General features: G+C 38.4%; 1 protein-coding gene across 2 annotated transcripts in view; it reads right to left on the minus strand.

The window, feature by feature from the left end:
* Nucleotides 1–21,962, minus strand: part of esyt1b (extended synaptotagmin-like protein 1b) — a 59,515-nt gene that overhangs the window by 29,510 nt on the left and 8,043 nt on the right. For both annotated transcript variants that reach the window (XM_057846128.1, XM_057846129.1), the window contains exons 3-20: nucleotides 14,049–14,183; nucleotides 13,905–13,978; nucleotides 13,745–13,817; nucleotides 13,580–13,669; nucleotides 13,349–13,404; nucleotides 7,182–7,302; nucleotides 6,924–7,100; nucleotides 6,675–6,757; nucleotides 6,473–6,521; nucleotides 3,905–3,994; nucleotides 3,712–3,807; nucleotides 3,300–3,371; nucleotides 2,929–3,015; nucleotides 1,010–1,159; nucleotides 798–908; nucleotides 542–718; nucleotides 370–455; nucleotides 239–287 (exon numbers count right to left, since the gene is read on the minus strand). In XM_057846128.1, the coding sequence (XP_057702111.1) occupies nucleotides 239–287; nucleotides 370–455; nucleotides 542–718; nucleotides 798–908; nucleotides 1,010–1,159; nucleotides 2,929–3,015; nucleotides 3,300–3,371; nucleotides 3,712–3,807; nucleotides 3,905–3,994; nucleotides 6,473–6,521; nucleotides 6,675–6,757; nucleotides 6,924–7,100; nucleotides 7,182–7,302; nucleotides 13,349–13,404; nucleotides 13,580–13,669; nucleotides 13,745–13,817; nucleotides 13,905–13,978; nucleotides 14,049–14,183 (1,776 nt within the window). The remainder of the gene's footprint in view (nucleotides 1–238; nucleotides 288–369; nucleotides 456–541; nucleotides 719–797; nucleotides 909–1,009; nucleotides 1,160–2,928; nucleotides 3,016–3,299; nucleotides 3,372–3,711; nucleotides 3,808–3,904; nucleotides 3,995–6,472; nucleotides 6,522–6,674; nucleotides 6,758–6,923; nucleotides 7,101–7,181; nucleotides 7,303–13,348; nucleotides 13,405–13,579; nucleotides 13,670–13,744; nucleotides 13,818–13,904; nucleotides 13,979–14,048; nucleotides 14,184–21,962) is intronic.

The raw sequence follows: 21,962 nt of genomic DNA on the forward strand, positions 1-21,962 counted from the left end.
GACTCTCCTGCCTGCTTGTATGCAGTAAAACCTTCGTCCTATTTCAACCTAAATCCGGCGTCAGAACGCACCGTGAGTTTATCACAGTGAACGCTAACTCAACATTCTGCCTGGGTTGGCCCCCTACGAGAAGGCGTGGCGCAATGTCTGTGGGAGCTGTCTTGTCAACTGATGGTGAAGCCGATGACTCAGGGTAGTGCTGCAGCTTATCCAAGCTGGTTTTACATGTTACACGTACCTGGTCTGTGTACTGAGCATCAATGATGTCCTTCAGATTGATCTTCAGCCTGAATTTACAGGCCAAGCGAGATTATTATGCACTCCAAATTAATTATTTAATGTAAATTATTACATATATGAATATGGTACCTGCCCATGAAATCATCCTTCATGTCCATGTCTTTATCAAACACCTCTAGATGAAGCTCTTGACCAGGCAACTGTGTCAAAATCACCTGTGGGGTAATAAAGTTGAGAATGTGTAATGTATAAAAGCAATGATCATATTGAGTAAATATAATTGATTAAAAGATTTCTTTACCTCATACATCTCATTCCAGGTGGGGTTGAGATTGGTCTTGATCACGTCGCTTGTGAACGTTTCCCCCCCTATATTGATTTTGACATAGGGGTCACTCTTGCCTTTCACCATGCCCCCCATCATGTTGTCTTTGGGAACAAGATTCTGTCCAGCCAGCAGGTGGATTCTAAGCAGCCCCTGTAAACACAAGTGATTTAGAATCATTAGAATGACAGTAAAATTGGGGTGTAGGATGGACAAGAGGATGTATTGCTACCTCTGTGGCAAAGCTAGAGTGGGGAGAGGTCTCCTGGGGTAACTGTTTGCCTCCAGATTCCAGGTGAGATGATACATCAGCGATGATACGTTCCTCATCCAACCAAAGCATCTACATTGTTTTTGGAAAGAACATCTAATGTGAACAAATGTTTTGTACCTGCTGCTAAAATTCACAAGTTCTTAATTTGTAGAATTTCACGACTGATTTACCCTGAGAACTGCGTTGATATAAATACGACTGGCTGATCCAGAGTTATCCAACTGGAACCACTGGTCCAGAGAGAGGCCAGAAGTGGACAGGACACGAGACAGGGGGATGGTCAGACTGCCCAATGTTTGCACTCGGTCTACATCCTTCACCTAATTGACACAGTTCAAAAGCAGTGATCAGTAATTCTGAATTGCTTGATGTTTGGCACAAAAGCAATTTCTTTAATCATCAGCATCTGCACCGACAAGACTGAGCAAGGATGACAATGTATTATGTCCTTTAAAAAAAGCACGACAAGTTGACAAAAATACTTGAAATCAACAACTGAATGCAATAATACAAATTATCATTTGTGGTGGAAGGCGTAAGATTCAAGTTATTTTTCTGCATAACTTCATGGACATTGGTTAACTGTTTTTTTTTTTTTTGCTCTGTATTAATCCAATGAATTATCAAACAAAATAAGCAACCAAAGTAATAGCTTAAGTTTTAATTGATACTGTATAACAATATTCATTAATTAATGTTAACTGATTCAAGATTTGCAGAGTTGAAAAGTGAACTGAATAATATTGTAATGTGTTTTTTAATCTTCTGACATCAAATATTATGCTGAGGTATTATTATTATGGTTGAAAAGTCACTTTTAGTAGATGTCATCATATTGTGCAGCCATTACTAAACCAGTGGTACCTTTACTTACAAACGTCTTTACTGACGTAATTTTCACGTTACGATTCGCCTCAACGGGAAAATATTGACTTGTTAAGAAAGAAATTTCAGGTTGGGGTTCAGGTTGGGATGCCGGTAACAGGACATTGCCTCACTTGAAAGATAAGATACAGTACATACAGTATATACATGTATATTTTTTTCCTTTGCATTATGTTCTATTACCTACTTCATTACAGGTATTAGGTTAGGTATATGGAATGATTCAAATATGTTTGGCTGTTGTTTTATTCCGGTTTTACCAAGATTATAAAATGTAATGAGGCATTTCTGTTGTACTTGGAATGGATTAGGGCATTTACATGGAAAACACATCTCTACTTACAGAATTTTTGGGTTATGGCTTATGATGATCATGGGCGGAGATTAAGGGGGGGCGTGGCATAGCACCCCTGGTGGCCAATAATGTCATTGCATGTCATTGACTTTCCTATATATGAATTTAAAATTAAGAATTTGCCTGTAAAATGTTGTCTATAAAAGCTGTAAAGCAGTAAAACAAACAACAAAAATGAGTGAAATGAACAAAAAAAAATATTTTTATAATTGTCAAATATATTTTTCGAACAGAACATGTGACTTGCACCTTAGAGACGGACATTTGCTTTTCTTAGCCAAAAATAACCACCTAAGGACAGATGAGGCAAGATGGTTATACTGGTAATTTTTTCAAACTTGAGCTTTCAAAAGCTGCAACAACGACTGAGCAAGAACCAAGGATTGAAGATGTGGACCATGAAACGCCAGAGAGCACTGCCAAAATGGTGTGCGGAGTTTCAGTTTGCCCCACTAAAGACTTCAGTTGTACAATAGAGCCACCAACGGGCATACCACATTCAATGGATGATGATCTTGGCCAAAAGCATAGCTGTCCTAAGCAGCTTTATTTTAGAATTCCCCCCAAAATGACGGGAAACAAAAAAGAAAAAAAAACTCATTTTCAACGCATTATAATAAATATTCCTGGCTGGAATATTCAGTCAAAAAGGAATCGGCGTCTACTTCTGCACTAAGGTAAGACAAAAAAACCACGCGTGCTCACACACGCAAGCACACAAACACGCAGCTGGGATGCCTGTATGTAAGAGCATGGTCTAAGCTACTGTCCGAGCATAAATCTTATGTCGTTATGTCTTAATGTCGTAAGTAGAGGTACCACTGTATTGTGATAAAGCAGCAAAGTTACCTGAATGTCAATATCCTGTTTGCGTGGATCCTGGATAAAAAAGGTAAATGCTTCTTCCCACTCTGGATCAACTGTTGTATAACATGTCTTAAAACGGACAGGAAAAAAACAGTTGAAATAATATGACCAATAAATGTGACATCATACGGAGATATGAAAAAGTCTGAGCACCTCTGATAATAATCAAGATTTTCCTATATATACAGTGGGGAGAACAAGTATTTGATACACTGCCAATGGGTTTTCCCATTTTCAGTGTATCAAATACTTGTTCTCCCCACTGTATAATTGCTTGCATATAAAGGAAAATCTTGAAAATTATCAGGGATGACTTTCTCATATCACTGTTTGTGATTGACAACATGTTCTACCTTGCTTTCTCGAGTGATGTCCTGCACCGATAACTGCACCATGGGATTGGGCTGTTTATTCCCCTTCTTCATCTAACAAATGCAGATGACATTCTTTCATGAATAAACAACACAGCATGTGATTCATCAGAGAAACGTTTGGAAAAATTGTTGAAATTTACCATAGCAACTTGTATACAGGAAGTAAGCATGCTATGAGTCAGATTTAAGAAGGCAAAGCTCTACATTAAGACCACAGTGAGTTCCACACATTTTGTCGGGGGGAGATAAAAATAGCCACACTATTCAGTTCCTGCGAGCAGGTTTAGAGCCCACAGAAACTAGTTTGTGGAATGCTAGACAGATGGCACAGGGCGGCCTCATTGAAACCACAAAGGAAGTCTCTGTAAACTGCGCAAGCAATTGAACTCACTGGAAGTGCTTCAGCTTTGTCAAGATAGACAACCAAGATTGCAGAGGAGGGTGGGTCAGCTGTCTTACTGGTCACACTCTCGTTCCTCTTCAGGATCTAGAATCGAGATAGTGCCAGTGAATAGTTCTTACCTACATTTTTGTTACTGTAATAAAAGACACAACGAGAGCATATACAGCAAAAGATGGCACACCTGCTCAAGTCTGTCAGTTGTAGGCATCAAGGCCAACCACTCCAGTTTGAGATGGACACGACCTGATGGAGTATCCTTCAAAGTGAACCACTGAGGACACAAAATTAAAATGAGACCATTTCAAATGATCTAGAAAGAGTTTAAAAAGCAACAATAGCAGCAAAATATAGCCTTTGTAAAGAGCATGTAGCTTTGTTTTGATCGAAAGCATTACATCTAAATGAATACGAATAACATGGCTTACTGTTTTTGGACTTTGCAATGATGGAGATTTTGTTTGTATCATTGTGAGGTCAGCGTTGGACTTGGATTGTGTGCTCATATTCAGTACTCACATTTAAACACTACGCTTAGCTACATTGCACAACAATATCTATCTTCTGATGCTTGGACTAATTTTTATATTAGACTATTTCATATTGTATTTCACACAAAGGTCTTAAGATATATGATGGACCTCTGAGAGATGAAGAATTAGAACTGGACCATTGCCTATAGCCAGGCTTCTAGAAATTACATCATGGCAACAAGGGTGGAATGACAACAAATCCGGCCAACTCACCAAATATTCCAAATAAGGACCTGAACTGAGACCCATGACCAGAATTGGTGGGGTTTGTTTATCTGCAAGTTTTGATCTACGCCTACAAGTTTGTGTTGCCTTTTCCTCTGCCTCCTGGCTTTTGCGTTGGGACACAGGGGGCCCAGGATCAATCGATCGGTACTGCATTGATTCATTGACTCCACCATCAGTTGACAAGATAACTCCTACAGACACTGAGCCACGCCTTCCCGTTGGGGGCCGACCCAAGCAGAACCTTGAGATGGCTTTCACTGTGATAAACGCAAACACACGCTGCATTCTAACGCCGGATTTAGGGGGAAATAGGACAAAGATTTTACTGCATACAAGCAGGCAGGAGTGTCTCAAGAGATTTGGAGAGAGATTTGGTCGAGGATTCAAGGTATTTATTAGGGCTGTCAAATTTATCGGGTTAACGGGCGGTAATTAATTTTTCAAATGAATCACGTTAAAATATTTGACGCATTTAACGCATGCATGGAATGACCCATTTATGCGTTGCCTCAAGCAGTTTACAATGACGCCGTTTTAGCACATTGGGAGCGAAAAGGCAGAGAAATGCGAGTGGACACAGGCGTTCATTGGCGATCAGATCACGTTTTTCTTAACACGCTTAACATTGAATACAACACAGAGCATATTGTATACCATTTGCAGCCACTACTGACAGCCATGGTTGCCCAACTTCCCAGCATGCATTTGGGCGAAGCAGGAGACAATCTGTTTCTTAACACGCTTAATTGAACACAACGCAGAACATACTGTATACAATTTCCAGCCACCACCGACAGTCATGGTTGCCCAACTTTCCATCATACATTTGGGCAGAGCAGGAGACGATCTTTTTCTTAACACGCTTAATTGAACACAACGCAGACAATGTTGTATAGGCTCGCCATTTGCAGCCACTAATGGCAGTCATGGTTGCGCAACTTCCCAGCATACATTTGGGTGGAGCAGGAGACGATCTTTTTCTTAAAACGCTTAACTGAACATAACGCAGAACATACTGTATACCATTTGCAGCCACCACCGACAGTCATGGTTGCCCAACTTCCCATCATGCATTTGGGCGGAAAAGTTAAGTCGCTACAGTATCATTTAGTGAAAGCACAACAAAAATAATATTCCTATCTCTCAAAAAAATAATGTTCACAAAAAGAAAAGCGCTCAATGCTAAGAGAACTGGCATTCCCAATCAAAATAGCTATGAAAAATACACATCAAACTTACTCAGACTAGGCTGAGACTCAGACTTGGCTAGATATCCAATTTAAAACTCGCCATTGACACCTTGTGGTGCATTTTCAATCACTACTTTACTTATCTCTCCATTCCAACAATAATTTACAGAAAAATATGGCATATTTTAGAGATGGTTTGAATTGCGATTAATTACGATTAACTAATTTTTAAGCTGTGATTAATTCGATTAAAATTTTAATTGTTTCACAGCCCTAGTAATAATTAGAGTGCTGCAGCGATTGATCGATTAACTCGAGTATGCGATAGGAAAAAAATATTCAAATTAAATTTTGTTGCTTCGAGTATGGTTTCATTAAAGTGACGTTTTAATGGTTTATTTTGAAAGTGTTTGCATTTACAGTAGTTGCTTCGTTTCACATGGTTGAATCCAATTGCTCCCTGTTAAGACCAACGTAAGCCTGCGTCTTTTAATACGGTGCGGCCTATGGCTGTGAAAATACGGTAAGCAAATATGCATGTTGATATTTATTTTGGCTGATTTTTTTTTTAAACATTCATGTTTATGATACAGCTATTCTCATTTTTTGGGTCAAAATTGTCCAGCTAAATATTTTTAAACTTTCTGGGATAACCCCCCCTAACACTCTTTTACTTCCGATGACGGTCAGGTTCCAGTTAAGTACCATCATTTTGAAAAACAGCAACCTCAAAAGCCTTGTATCTAATGCAATTACAAATTACTGTCCCAAAATGATGAAGAAACTAAAACTTTTGCTTACGTCATCAACAGCTATGGACCTCTTCACAATGCCCAAATCCAATTTGGTCCTACAGGGAAGAAATTAGATGAGCAGATTAACAGAACAAATCACTCAATCCCCTTTTGTGGAAAGCATTGTGAATCTGCAGGCTTTACTCACTGAGGGAGTGAAATGTGTGACTTTCAATACACACACAAAGACATGAGTGGTGCATATATACCTGCCCAGGAAATCATCCTGGTCTGGATCTTTGTCATAAACCTCCACCTCCAGTTCCTGACCAGGCACTTCATGGACTATCACCTGGTGAACCAGACACATGCACAAAGAAATGTACACGGACAAAATGGTTGAAAAATGGCTGTGGGGGTCACACGGAATGAATGACAATGGACCACTGAGATTTACGAAAGTTACAGTATGAGTGCTCAGGCAATCATACAGTAACTTAACCCTCTATGTTGCTTACCTCATACATCTCTCCCCACTTAGGCGAGTCTGTGTTGTCAAAGTGGTGAGAGGTGAACATCTGAGGACCCACCCGCAATATGGCATATGGGTCTGACAAGCCCGCCATAACCCCTTTCACATAGCTATCCTTTGCTGCTAAATTCTGGGCCTCTACAAGGTGGATGCGGACCACACCCTTAGTGATAAAAAACAAACAGCATTGGTTACGACAGACATGTAATCTATTGCAATTAGTTGCTGCATATTATATCTTCACCCGGGGCAAAGGGGAGCGAAGGTGGCCCAAATGCAGGTTTGGAACCAGGGGGACCACCAGACGGTTGGGCAGCACCAAAAAGGAGGCGATTGCATCCATGATCATGCTGTCGGACATGACACTGAAAAGGAGGGAGAAGGAAATATTCCAACGGCATAATAAAAATGTCATCATATTATATGAAACACAATTTGGTTATTAGATAACTTTGCCACAAAAAATTATGTTCTAATAAGACGGATTATGGCAAAACTAAATTAGTATTTATGTTCACAAAAACAGCAATGCTTTCTTCCTCATCATCAGCCTAACTAACTAATGAGTTGATTTTTTTCCCCTTTAACTTTTGCTGTTTTAACTTCCTTTGTTTTTCGCATTGGAATGTCTCAGGCTGTTTTAATGTGAATTCCAGGTTAGTAGACAAGGTTAGCCTATTGGCTGCCTTGAACAAGGAGTGCCTCACAGTTAAAATTAGAGGTGTGCAAAATTTCCGATTCTTAGATTATTCGCGATTCGCCCGTGGAAGATTCGAGAACGATTCACAAACATCCAAATTCCGATTATTGAAATATGCAAAGTAAAGCGGAAGTACATCACACTCAGCGCGCCGCGCGGTCAATGAGGAGCAGAGCGAGAGTAGCTAAACATCAAGCTTCTCATTACCCAGCCCCTCGGGTAATGCCAATGCTCAACTCACGGCTCTAGCTCAGCTCACGGCACGAGATAAAAAAACAACAACATACCTGACTGCTGCCGAAAAGCTGCTACAAAGTACATCCACATAATGTTACGGTAGATATCATTTATATAGGACTAGATGCAATATAGATTCGGTAGCGTTAGCAGCACACCTACAAAAAGCTAGATGCGGACGTTAGTAAACGGCTGCCATCTTAAAGCAGTACACTTCCCTGCAAGGCTGTTGTAGCGAACCTTCCAAGCAAACCTAATTAACTTTTTATCTAAAATACTCCTAAATCGGTAAAATATTGACTTGAATCTATCTTTAAAATAGTTTTAAAACTTTCACATGTCGAAAGTAGACAAAAGGGAAATTATGGAATAACGGGAGCAATTTTAACAACTTTAACGGTTGATTCACAACATTAAATTAATTGAATGTAGTTTAAAGCTGCTGATACAGAATGGGGACTGGAGTTTTTTATTTACTGTTATTTTTGTATATTTGTTTACTGCTATATGTTAACTTGATATTGAAATAGTAGTTTGGTTTAGCCTGAGAGTATTTTTGAACAATTTTGGAACAAAATGTACAAAACATTTATTAAAAAAAAAAAAAAAAAAAAAAATTATTATTATTATTTTTTTTTTTTTAAAGGAGGGGGTTGCATCAATAATCGTTTTATAATCGAATCGGAGCCTCTGAATCATATTTGTAATCGAATCGTTAGGTGCCCAAAGATTCCCAGCTCTAGTTAAAATGGATTAGGTGTCTGTCAACGAAGGCAGGAAATGGTATGGTGTTAGAATTGTTGTGTATACAGTTAACATTTATGCTTTCCAAATTATAATTAGTCACCAGATAAGATAACTTCTGTCTAGTCAGCCTTTCCTTTGTCCTGGGCTATGTGGCCCCCATGTAGTCTATGTATTCTATTTTATGTTCTATGTTACTTTCCTGCCCCTCCCATCCTATTGTTTTTCCCTGAACGAAGCGGGTTCCCATTGCAGCAACTGGGGGAACTTCAACCAACCTCCACAAAAGCTACATCAACTTCCTGCATGTTATTTTTAGCCAAGCTAGGTGTAAAAGTAACCTAACTTAAAGTGGCAATAATTTTTTTTAAAAATTGCTTTTCATAACCTGTGATGCCATTTTACCAATTTCGCTTAAAAGTTTGAGTTAAAATTACCAAGAATTTCATTTTTGAAAGCTATTGCGTTGGTCGTCTTGGCTTGGGTTTCTGCAAAAGTGGAATTCTTTCTCATTGATATGCAGCTGACTGGATCCATAATCAATATGTCAAGGAAGTTCACTTTTGAACCCCAAGACAAGTATCTATCAATAGCTCAAATAAGAGAAGAGAATCAGACTCAGCCAAGGATTGCCTGCTTCAAAGACTCAAACAAGATATACTGTATATCAAGGGTACAAATGGTGTGATCCAGCCAGGAGCTGTGACCACGCAGGAGTACAGTGAGACAAAGTGAGCCAAGGTCCAATCCACTATTGAAAGGGCGTTACCTAAGGATGCTTACTGTGAAACAGAACAGTAGGCCTGTCGCGATAACAAATTTTAGTGTGCGATAAAATCTCATAAATTATTGCGATATGCGATATTATTGCGCCCCCCCATTTTTTTTTAATTTACAATAACACAGTGAGACTACAGTATAATTTATAGATCAAGTACACCCATTTAAACACAATATTTACTCTTAAATTCAAAAATACTTTTTAAGATATCACAACTAAAAACAAGAGACCATGGCTCTTAAGTAAAAGACAATATTAATACCGCACAGAAACACAGAATACATAAAATGTGGTTTTCAAGAAAAAAGATAAAATTGCACTTAATAACTTAAGCATTTAGGCAAATGAAAACTTTTCCCCTCATAGCTTCTGCTATGGTGTTCCATAGGGATGCAACGATACAGTTAAATCACAATTCGGTACGATTTTCGATACGGGGGACATGATTTTCGATCGGATTCAATACATTTAATGCTCTGAAAAAAAAAGTAACAATTGTATTTTTTGTTTTGTTTCGTTTTGTTTTTTGTTTTTTTTGCTAACGAGCAAAAATTAAATTGCCATCATATAAACATGCATTTTAGTGCATAATATTTAAGTGCTTACTTCTTACTGATCTGAAGAAATTTTGTATAAAAGTGCTAAGAACAATCTTTACTGTTTGTAAAGTGAGGCGGGGTACACTGTTGATTGCTACAGCTCTCTTAGCAGCTAGGTTTACTACATGAGCAAGACATCCTATTTGTGGTCCGAATCCATATGTGTCACGTACTGAATTAACAATATTTACAGCATTATCTATAGTCACTGGTATGGATTGATTTGGCCTTCTTAACTATTCCATTCAGTCATGGTGGTTTATAATTCATCGATGTAGCTTATGGACCACGTGTCCCATAATCACTCTGGGCTCATGTAGCCATGGCACGGGACGTAGCACATCTAGTTTGCTATTTCATGATATCTATTGTGTGCGCGCATAAAAAAGTTACCAAACGCCACAGTCACGTCTGCTGGTTACTGCACAACACCAGCATATGACAGTTGACTTTCATAAACAGGACGAGTTTGAAGCACAGCGCTCTTAATTTGCCACTCAATGTCCATCACGTCTGCTGTCCGTTGTCAAAGCGAAGTTGTTCGTAGCAGCCAAGTCAGTAACAATGTTTTGGCGGACTTCGTTGTAAATATCCGGTATTGTGCCGAAAAATAGCCGCCCTGCGTGAAAGGCCACCCCTGACTGGAGTGCCCACACGTCAACAACACCGGCACGCCGGAGACTGTCGGCAGTCAATCCGGAGCACTGACGTGGCCGGTGTACGTTGAACAATAGCATATAATGGGAACGATTGGCTCCGGCGCTATTTTTTGCCGGACCTGGAACGAAGATGCATTTTGCGTAGTTGGTAACAAGGAGTCTTCTGAACTTTTAACAGCACGTCTGGCGCACGTACGTGCACGCAAGGCGATAAATCGCAGCGGAAAAATGACCGCCTTCATTTTTATTTATCGTGCGATAAATGGAATTATTGCATATTGCGACTGGCTTAAGTCAAACTTATTCCAGCCCAACCTGGGGATTTTCCACTTAAAAACATCCTGAGCTGGGACCTTGAGCGTTAGCCGTAGCTGGTACGAGAGGGAGTCAAATCAGATATGGCAGTCCACACATACCCATTGTGTAAATGTTCAAAGGAATACATGGAGCACTCAGACATTGATACGGTCTCACATGAAAGCATAAAAAACGGATATAGTTTCACAGCAGATGATGTTTGTGTTTTTATAAGCATGAATAAAATATTCTTTCACACAATATTTAAATTTCAACTATTTGCTATGATTGGTTGTCAGTGGGGTGTGTCGGTAGGAAGCTTGTGTGCGACACGAAGGGGATATAATTAAAAAACAAGAATAAATCAATCAAGAACCAGGCAAGGAGGCCAGCTTCTCCCGGGGAGCAAGCCGAGAAAAGTGCCTCTTGACTGCTAAGTGGCGAACTAAGGCAAGAGGTGAACTAAGGCAAGGGGCTGCAGATTGGAGGGGAAAAAGTGACAAAGACAGAAACTGGTCGTGCAACGAAAGTATTGTACTACACCAGTTAAAGAATTGTAAATAGGACCTCTTTAAGCGATCTCTTGCCTCCAAACACTTAGTTCAAGAGTTTTTCCACACAAGCATTTTTACAAGAAGTAAAAAAAAACTACCGTCATTTTCACACTATAAGGCGCACCTGACTATAAGCCGCACCCTTCAAATTTGGGACATAACCGGCATTTGTTCATGGATAAGCATTGGACTATAAGCAGCAGCTGTCCTCACTGAATTATGGGATATTTAGCGCAAAAGATATTCACCGGTAACACTTTATTTGACAGCGGCATGTTACGACTCTCATAAGACCAAATGAACCACCATCAAGCTTAGAACCAATTGACTGCAAAGCTTCATTGTTTCAAGAAGCTTCATTTAGCCATCACTGCTCCCTTGGGGGAGACAGTGAACCTCTGCTGCCACCTGCTGTCAACACTGCTCTCGTCCAACATGCCTCCTAGCATGCATTGCAATGCTACAGATGTAAATAACAATCAAAATTCATGTTCTGTGGTAATTATTTCTTCAGTTACTGTTCCAGTTGTTTCATTATTTGCTAGTTATGATATTTGGTAAGACTTTAATTGACAGTGGTGCCGTAAGACTGTCATTAGACAATCATAATTATGACTAGTGCTGTAACGATTAATCGATTAACTCGAGTATTCGATTAGAAAAAAATATTCGAATTAAATTTTGTTGATTCGAGTATTTGTTTAATTATAGTGGTGTTGTAATGGTTTGTTTTGGAAGTGTTTCCATTTAGTTTTATTGATTAGAGTGGATACACTGCCCTTTGGTCTGCCTCTTTTCACATGGCTGAATCCAGCTGCTCCCTGTTAAGACCAATGTAAGCTAAGTTTTTTTTCATTCATTCATTCATTTTCCATGCCGCTTTTTCCCCACGAGGGTCGCGGAGGTGCTGGAGCCTATCCCAGCCACCTATGGGCAGTAGGCAGGGGACACCCTGAACTGGTTGCCAGCCAATCGCAGAAGCTAAGTTTTTGTTTGAGCTAATGTTTTTTAATGCATTAATAATTTAGTTTATAGGTATATTTACCTATTCTTGTGGGAATATGTGTTTGAACCATTCGTTAAGCGCATTGTAAAAAAAATATATATAATAATAAAAAAAAAAAAAAAGCATTTTATAGCATTTAAGCTAGCTGACTTTTTCTATGTAAGTTAGCTAATTGTTCTTTTGATGTACATAGATCCCCATAAAAAAAAAAAAAAATTTATACCGTTTGAGGCTCAGTTCAGGTATTTTAATTTTTCATGTTCCTTATCCGAATACTCGATTATTCGAACTAACTAGTCCATCGATTAATCGACTACTAAAATATTCGATAGCTGCAGCCGTAATTATGACATGACACTGCCATGAGCATTGATGAATTTTTATAAAAAATGTCATTTAGTGTTATCCGGCAAATTATCTCACTTTTGAGTGGATGTAAAAGATCCAAACTGGACATAAATCAAGTTCATGACATAATTTGCCGGACGACACTTAATGACATATTTCATTAGCATTCAGTAATGCCCGTGTTAGTGTCATGTCATAGTTATGATGGTCTTATAACAGACTTACGACGCAGCTGTTAGATAAAGTGTTATCGATTAACCAAAATAAATCAACAAATAAGCTGAACTGAACTATAAGCCGCAGGATTCAAAATGAAGGAAAAAAATAGCAACTTATACTCAAAAAATTACGGTACTCACTGCCTCTGGTCGGGTTAAATAACTTCTTACCGGTCGAAACACATCATGAAATAATTTTCTTATTTTCTTTGAAAATTCAAGCTAATTTTCATTTTTAATATTGTGTGGGTATTATAGGATGACTCACTTCAGTCCAGGGATATCCAACAAATTAGTCAATCCAGTCCAGTTGATATCGAGTCGCTGGAATGACACAAATGTAAGAACGATCTAAGCGAACATTGAAAATCAATCAGGATGCGAGTCCATGGTCAAACAACAAGAGTGAGACACACAATACTCATAAGAAAAAGGGTTGGGAGAGGGATGTGCGATATGAAAAGGACAAATAAAGGTGAATGTAGACGGATCAACCTACGGGTCTGCGAATGAAGAACATGGTGACTGCACCCACAATAGGCACATCTCCAATCAGCGGCTCTAGAATGACTCGCATCATCCCATTCAACTGTGTGCACACAGGAAATAAATGTGACATTGGCAGGAAGATTCCGTTCATGTTATACAATATTTCACGACTCACCTGTATTCCCTTGACTCCAGCTTTGCAAAAGTATCTCTTTACTTCCACGTTGATTTCTACATTGCCAACATAGCTGAGAGGAACATGCCAACCACATTTTTTAGCAGTGTAAAATATGTAACGCAGAAGTGCCAATAGCCTGAGGTAGGTAACATTCTACCTGATATACAGATCAAGCAGGACTTGTCCTTTGTCGTTCTCGGTGTGTGCTTTGATCCCTACCACCTTCATGGCCTGTAGAAAAACAGAACACACATCAACTGAATTCAAAGGGTGTAAAACATATAAAAAATGACATCATCACCTTGTCACCCATGTCCACTTTCGTGAAACTGAGTGTCTGCAGGTGGCTGCTTGAGGCTCGGATAGATGGAGCAATGGTCTCCACCAGGAGCTTCTCCAGGTACTGGCCAACAAAAGGCCACACCTGTTGCAGCACCTAAAACACCATACAGTAGATGGTTTTAGCCATTCATAGATATCACATTTTATGGTCACAGGTATACTAACTTTAATCTTTTGATTTCTAATTACAAATATTTTAAATAATAATATTAATCATTTCTATTAGAGATGTCCCGATCCGATCGATCGGGTCCGATCACGTCATTTTCAAAGTATCGGAATCGGCAAAAAAATATCGGCCATGCCTTTTTTCAATATCTATATATTTTTTAATTAAATCGTTTTCTAATTGTATTTAACGTTACAGACATAATATGTTACACTCATCCAGAGTCTTTAGTTTAGGCTTAAGGTAGGGTTATCAAATTTATCCCGATAACGGCAGTAATTAATTTTTTAAAAAATGTATCACGTTAAAATATTTAACGCAATTAATGCATGCACTGCACGACCCACTCACGCATTGTCGCGCTCAATCCGTAATGGCGCCATTTTACCTTTATAGAGAGATAAAAGGCAGCGTAAAATGAGTAGAGTGAATTTTGGCAGCCTTTGGAACCTTTTTTTAATTGGCTAAAGCCTTACAATCTCTCTCCGTATGATTAGAAATATCATGGGAAGCAATGTGGGGAAGCAAGGTAGCAATTGATCATTTTCTTAACACCTTATGTTATTTCCCAACGCAGAGAACATATCAATTGGTAGCACTACGCACAGTCATGGTTCCACTTCCCATCATGCATTTGGGCATGGCTACAGTATCATTTACTGAAAGCTCAACAAATACACTAGATGGCAATATTTAGTCACAATATACAAAGTCACAAGTCTTTCTATCCGTGGATCCCTCTCACAGAAAGAATGTTAATAATGTAAATGCCATCTTGAGGATTTATTGTCATAATAAACAAATACAGTACATATGTACTGTATGTTGAATGTATATATTCGTCCGAGTTTTATTCATTTTTTTTCTTAACGCATTGCCAAAATGTATATGATAGGGAAACATTTTCGGGAATGATTGGAATTGAATCGGGAGCAAAAAAAAGCAATCGGATCGAGAAATATCGGGATCGGCAGATACTCAAACTAAAACGATCGGGATCGGATCGGGAGCAAAAAAACATGATCGGAACAACCCTAATTTCTAGAATAACAAAATAAATAATTTCTATAATATGTGACAACATTATATCACACTGCTACAGTATAGCCACTGTACAACTTATATAAACAAACTTATACTGTAGCTTAGGTCATCTTTATGTGAAGCAACAATTCCGTTTTCTTCATATCTTCAAATAGTTACAGTGAAGAAAATAAGTATTTGAACACCCTGCGATTTTGCAAGTTCACTTAGAAATGACGGGCTGGTTTGAAATTTTCATGGTAGGTGCTTGTCCACTGTGAGAGACAATCTAAAAAAAATCCCGAAATCACAGTGTATGATTTTGGGGGAATTTATTTGTATTATACTGCTGCAAATAAGTATTTGAACACCTAAGAAAATCAATGTTAAGATTTGATGCAGAGGCCTTTGATTAAAATTAAAGAGATCAAACATTACCTGTAACTTTTCTCCAGGTTTGCACGGACTGCAGTGAGGATCTTGCATCACTGCTCCACACAGTTGTTTTCTAGATCAATCAGGTTTCTGGACTGTCACTAAGAAACATGGAGTTTGAGCTTCCTCCAAAGGTTTTCTATTGGGTTTGGTTCTGGACACTGGCTAGGGCCGTCCAGAACCCTGATATACTTTTCACGAAGCCACTTCTTGGTAATTCTGGCTGTCTGCTTCAGGCCATTGTCATGTTGATTTTCAATACTCTAAACTGAGGGGAGGACGTTATTCCCCAAAATCTCACAATACATGGCTCTGGTCATCCTCTCATTAAAACAGTGCAGTCGTCCACACCCAAAGCATGATGCTACGAACTCCATGCTTCACAGTAGGGATGGTGTTCTTGGGATTGTACTCATCATTCTTCTTCACCCAAGCACGATGAGTGGAGTAAAGATCAAAAAGTTCCATTTTAATCTCATGTGGTCACATGACTTTCTCCCATGACTCCTATGGATCATCCAAATGATCATTGGCAAACTTGAAAGGACGTGCTGGATTTAGCAGGGGAAGCTTCCGTTTTATGAAATATTTTTTAACCATGATGTCTTAGTGTATTACCAACAGTTACTTTGTAAATGGTGGTCCCAGCTCCTTTCAGGTCAATGACCAGCTAGTTCTTGGTTCTCTGATTCCCCACCATTCTTAGGATCATTGAGACCCTACGAGGTAGATCTTGCATGGAGCCTCAGTCTGAGGGAGATTGACATTCATGTTTGGTTTCTTCCATCTTCTAATAATTGCTCCAACAGAGGATCGTTTACCACCAAGCTGTTGGGCAACTGCCCAGTGATTTTCCAGCCTTGTAGAGGTCTATACTTCTGTCTCTGGTGTCTTTGGACAGCTCTTTGGTGTTGACCATATTAGTAATTGAGGTCTTCCTGATTATATGGGGTGGACAGGTGTTTATATGCAGCTAACCACCTCAAACAGGTCAAACATGCCACTCCACTTATTTGTTGGACTTTTAAAGGTGACTAACAGGTCTTTGAGGCTCACAATTTTAGCTAATAGACAGGTGTTCAAATACTTATTTGCAGCAGTATAATACAAATAAGTTGTTAAAAAAAATCATACACTATGATTTCTGTATTTTTTTTCTTTAGTTTGTCTCTCACAGTGGTCAAGCACCTGCAATGAAAATTTCAAACCCGCCCATCATTTCTAAGTGGGAGAACTTGGAAAATCACAGGGCGTTCAAATCATATACTTCCTAATGATATTGAACGGGGACACATTCCCTAGACATTGCTCCACGCTAGAGCTGTCCCGACTAGTCGACATAGTCGACGTCATCGATGACGTAAATCCGTCGACGAGCACAACATCCTGTCGACGGTTAATGAAGGGTTAAAAAAATATATGTATGGAAAGTTCAGAATGTCGGATGCTCTGTATGCAAGCGGGGAAAGCGGCACAAAGCCAAAAAAAGCGCACCAGAGTGTCTAAAACATTGACTTATTTGAAAGAAACGAAGGAGGGTACACTCTTCTGTCCTGTCTCTTCAATGCCAAGCTTGGCTGCAAGTCGGCCGTGAATAAACACCATGCGCCGCACCTAGTTTGTAAAAATTTTTTTTTCTTCATTTTTTGTACACCAGAGGGTGCTGTCGCCTTACTAAATAATGATGTTTCATTGACACTGGGCCTATAAGTGCTATTAGTATTGTTCTTAATGCTAATTGAAAGGTTTATTTCATGTTATGGTTTATTTTATGGTATAGAAAATTATATAAGGTTAAAAGGCCATAAATATATACAGTATATACAGTGATTGCACTCAAGGGAGAGATTGTCAATGATAAGGTAATAATTTAAGGTAAAGGCAATTCATATAGGCAATTCATTGATATATAAATAAGGTTTCAAAAGAAAAAGGTGAAGTTTTTGTTAATTTCTAATTGTGTTGTTTTATTTGTGTGCACCGTAGCTCTTATGGTGTGTTTACATCAAGGATGGAATAAAAGTTGTAAACTATCAGTTTAAGAGACCATCTTTCCAATCGGGATGCTACACTAGTTAACTCTATCAGCATTTTAACTCATTGTTTATTTGTGATTTATTATTGTTATTTACGTGTTTATTTGTACTTTAATAAATAATTTAAGTGTATAAATATATTTTTTTGTGAATTGATAAGCGTCAACAAAAATTTCATTGCTAAATTAGTAAAAAAAAAATTGAAAACAATTTTTTTTTTATTATTATTAGTCGACTAATCGTAAAAATAGTCGGCTGACTAATCGGGAGAAAATTAGTCGTTTGGGACCGCCCTAATCCACGCCTTCATGTAGGGGGCCGTCCCACACTCCGCTTCAGTCGGTCACAGTTATTCTCAAACACATGAAGCGATCCAACGCCGGATTTAGGTTGAAAAAGTACGAAAGCTGTACCGCATACAGACAGGAAGGATTGTCTCAAGAGTGATTTGTTCGAGGATTTAAGGTTATTATTATGCTTTTCGTACCATGGCATGCATTTTGAAACGTTGTGAAAAAAAAAATCAATTGGAGAAATTGACCGCTACGGCATTGGCGTCATAATTCATAAATATTTATTTAAAATAAATGCTAACTGCCCGTTTTTTTGCTTTTAACCAAGAATCTAGGTTGTTTTACGTCCATTTCTATAAAGAATTAAGGGATTTAAGCATTTATTCACAAGAATTTTCAACGTAAAAAGTTCTTTGTGGTCATAAGGCGGCGGCACAGTGACTTAATGACTAGCAGCACATTTGAAATATTTACGTAAAATAAATGTTAACTGCCTGTTTTTTTTTTTTTGCATTTAACCAAGAATCAAGACTGTTTTACGTCCATATCTATAAAGAATTCAGGGATTTAAGCATTTATTCACAAGAATTTTCAACGTAAAAAGCTCTTTGTGGTGATAAGGCGGCGTCACAGTGGCTTAAAGACTAGCAGGACATTCGACATATTACCATAAAAATAAATGCTGCCTTTTTTTTTTTTTTTTTTGCTTTTACCAAGAATCCAGACTGTTTTACGTCAATATCTATAAAGAATTCTGGGATTTTAGCATTTATTGACAAGAATTTTCAACATAAAAAGCTCTTTGTCTGTGATTCCACTCGGTCAGCGTTGACGTAGATAGGCCCCCTATTAATCGGCACCGTGTCCGGTCAATTTATTATGACGACTATGGTTCAAATACTTTTTTTCCTATGTACCATATTGAACTTGCAGAGACCAGAGTGCGAGAGTGTAAAAACAAAAGGACTATATTCAACACACAATCTTCCCTTTTAAACATAAGGCCTTGGGAAACTGCTAACTGGGTCCCATTTGTATAATCTCAAGTAGGTTTGAATTCCCATTTATTTCCAGTATTTCAGACATTAATTGCAGCATGTTGAGTAATTTAAATTAACTACATTTACAGTTACAGACGCTGTTTAGTGATCACTTCAAATGGTGACAAAGTGTCTTTTCTTCACTGTTGTACTAGAAAAAACTGGAGACAGTAAATATACTATATAAATATTGTCCTGTAACTAAATATAATTTTAACTGCATCCTGACAGCACACCAGTGTCAAGCAGGAAATAATAATGATAAGTCTTTATACTTTGTATTCAGTTTTGGTGTTTTTTTTTTTTTAAAGGGAGCTAATGGAAAATATTCAGAAAATGAAAATGCCACCATTGATAATTAATTGAGCTTTGTCAAAATACTAGTCCTTCTCATAAAATTAGCATATTGTGATAAGTTCATTATTTTCTGTAATGTACTGATAAACATTACTTTCATATATTTCAGATTCATTACACACAACTGAAGTAGTTCAAGGCTTTTATTGTTTTAATATTGATGATTTTGGAAAAAAAAGTCAAGAAAAAACAAAAATCCCTATCTCAAAAAATTTGCATATAATGAAAAGGTACTCTAAGGAAGCTACTAACCTAATCATGTGAATCAACAAATTAACTCAAAACCCCTGCAAAAGATTCCTGAGGCTTTTAAAAACTCCCAGTCTGGTTCATTACTCAAAACCGTAATCATGGGCAAGACTGTCTACCCGACTGCTGTCCAGAAGGCTATCATTAACACCCTCAAGAAAGAGGCTAAGACACAAAAAGAAATTTCTGAGCGAATAGGCTGTTCCCGGAGTGCTGTATCAAGGCACCTCAGTGGGAAGGAAAAAGTGTGGCAGGAAACGCTGCACAACCAGAAGAGGTGACTGCACTCTGAGAAAGATTTTGGAGAAGGGCCAATTCCAGACCTTGGGGGACCTGCAGAAACCTGGAAATGGGCTACAGGTGGCGCGTTCCCCAGGTCAAGCCACTTTTGAACCTGAAACAGCGGCAGAAGCGCCTGACCTGGGCTACAGGGCCTCCATAATACCTCAGCAGTGCCACAGGCTGATTGCCTCCATGCCACGCCGCATTGAAGCAGTCATTTCTGCAAAAGGATTCCCAACCAAGTATTGCGTGCATAACCGATATAATTAATTGAAGGTTGACTTTTTTTTAATTGAAAAACACTTTTTAGTATTGGTCTGATGAAATATGCAAATTTTTTGAGATAGGGATTTTTGGTTTTTCTTGACTTTTTTGCCAAAATCATCAATATTAAAACAATAAAAGGCTTGAACTGCTTCAGTTGTGTGTAATGAATCTAAAATACATGAAAGTCTAATGTTTATCAGTATATTACAGAAAATAATGAACTTTATCAAAATATGCTAATTTTTTGAGAAGGACTAGTATAGTAAATGTCAATGATTTTTCCAACAATGTGTTTGAATGCAACGGTGGTGTCCAGCTGCACTGCATCATACTGAGAACTGTTTTCAATATGTTGAATGTCATGTAAGCTAAATGAGACCACTATAGAAACAACACTGTATGCATTACACTAACTACACACACAACCGATCGATCGGGTCCGATCACGTCATTTTCAAAGTATCGGAATCGGCAAAAAAATGTCGGACATGCCTTTTTTAAATATATTTTTTAATTAAATCATTTTCTAATTGTATTTAACGTTACAGACATAATGTGTTACACTCTTCCAGAGTCTTTAGTTTAAGCTTAAAGAGCATATGACACCAGAAAAAAAGTCTTAAATGGCATTATTATGTAAATTAGAATCATATTTTGAGACGATTCGACTATATACAACAATTTAGCAAAGCGCAGATGACGAGAAATTAGTCTTTTAATCTGCCGGTTAGCCACGCCTACCATTATAGGGCTTTAGCGTCCCCAACAGGTGGATGACGTCAGCGGTAGACTAGGCTCATCGGTTTTACTATTCAGCCCATTGAGGGGGAATTGTTCAGAACGAGGAAAACGCGACGAAGAGAGCTGCAAAATGTCATTGTTTCAGTCTCTCTACTCCCAATATTTTTACAGGATATTCTTTTTATCCAAGTATTTTTCCCCAATAGCTATATAAATGGCTTGAGAAGGACCAGTCAGCCCGTCGAGGGGGAACTATTCACAATGAGGAAAACGCGACGAAGAGAGCGGCAAAATGTCATTGTTTCTGTCTCTTTACTTCAATATTTTTACAGGATATTCTTTTTACCCAAGTACTTTCCCCAATTGCTAAATAAATGGCATGGTCATGACAAATAACAATCTTGTGCTAAATGGAATATAAAACAATAAAAATCCATTTATTCAAGACGAAATGGCAAAATTACTCCATAATGGTCAAAACAGTCGACTTCACCTTTACTGTCACACCTCCCGAACGATATTTTATGACACCTAAATCGGACATATGTAATTTCCCTTCCCCGGCTTCGGAGAATGTAAACAGACCAGAAGCAGTGACAGCTAGCCGACATGCTAACCCGAACCGAGGGATGTTTCAAAGTCTTCGAAGTGGAAAATCACACATAACTAGCCTGGATTATTTGACATGACGACCCGGTTGTCGAGTTTCTTTGCGGATCGGCAAACCGCCCGGCGGAGAGCAATTTACAGTTCGTTCCCTGGAGGAGGGTGGCTGGAGTTGTTGTGTAGCTAACGCGCTAACAGCTAACTGCTAATGAGCATGAGGATAGCTTTTTACATGCCTATCAATGATCAAACGTAAGTAGTCCTTTATTTAAAGGAATTTTATAGTGTTTACTTTGTAATCACTGTATTCGTATTTGACATAATACAAAACAAGATGTTTACTCACTTCCTTGTAAGTCCAATGGTCCCACAGTA

The sequence above is a fragment of the Corythoichthys intestinalis genome, chromosome 9 (genome assembly GCF_030265065.1).
Source record: "Corythoichthys intestinalis isolate RoL2023-P3 chromosome 9, ASM3026506v1, whole genome shotgun sequence".
Classification (NCBI taxonomy): Eukaryota; Metazoa; Chordata; class Actinopteri; order Syngnathiformes; family Syngnathidae; genus Corythoichthys; species Corythoichthys intestinalis.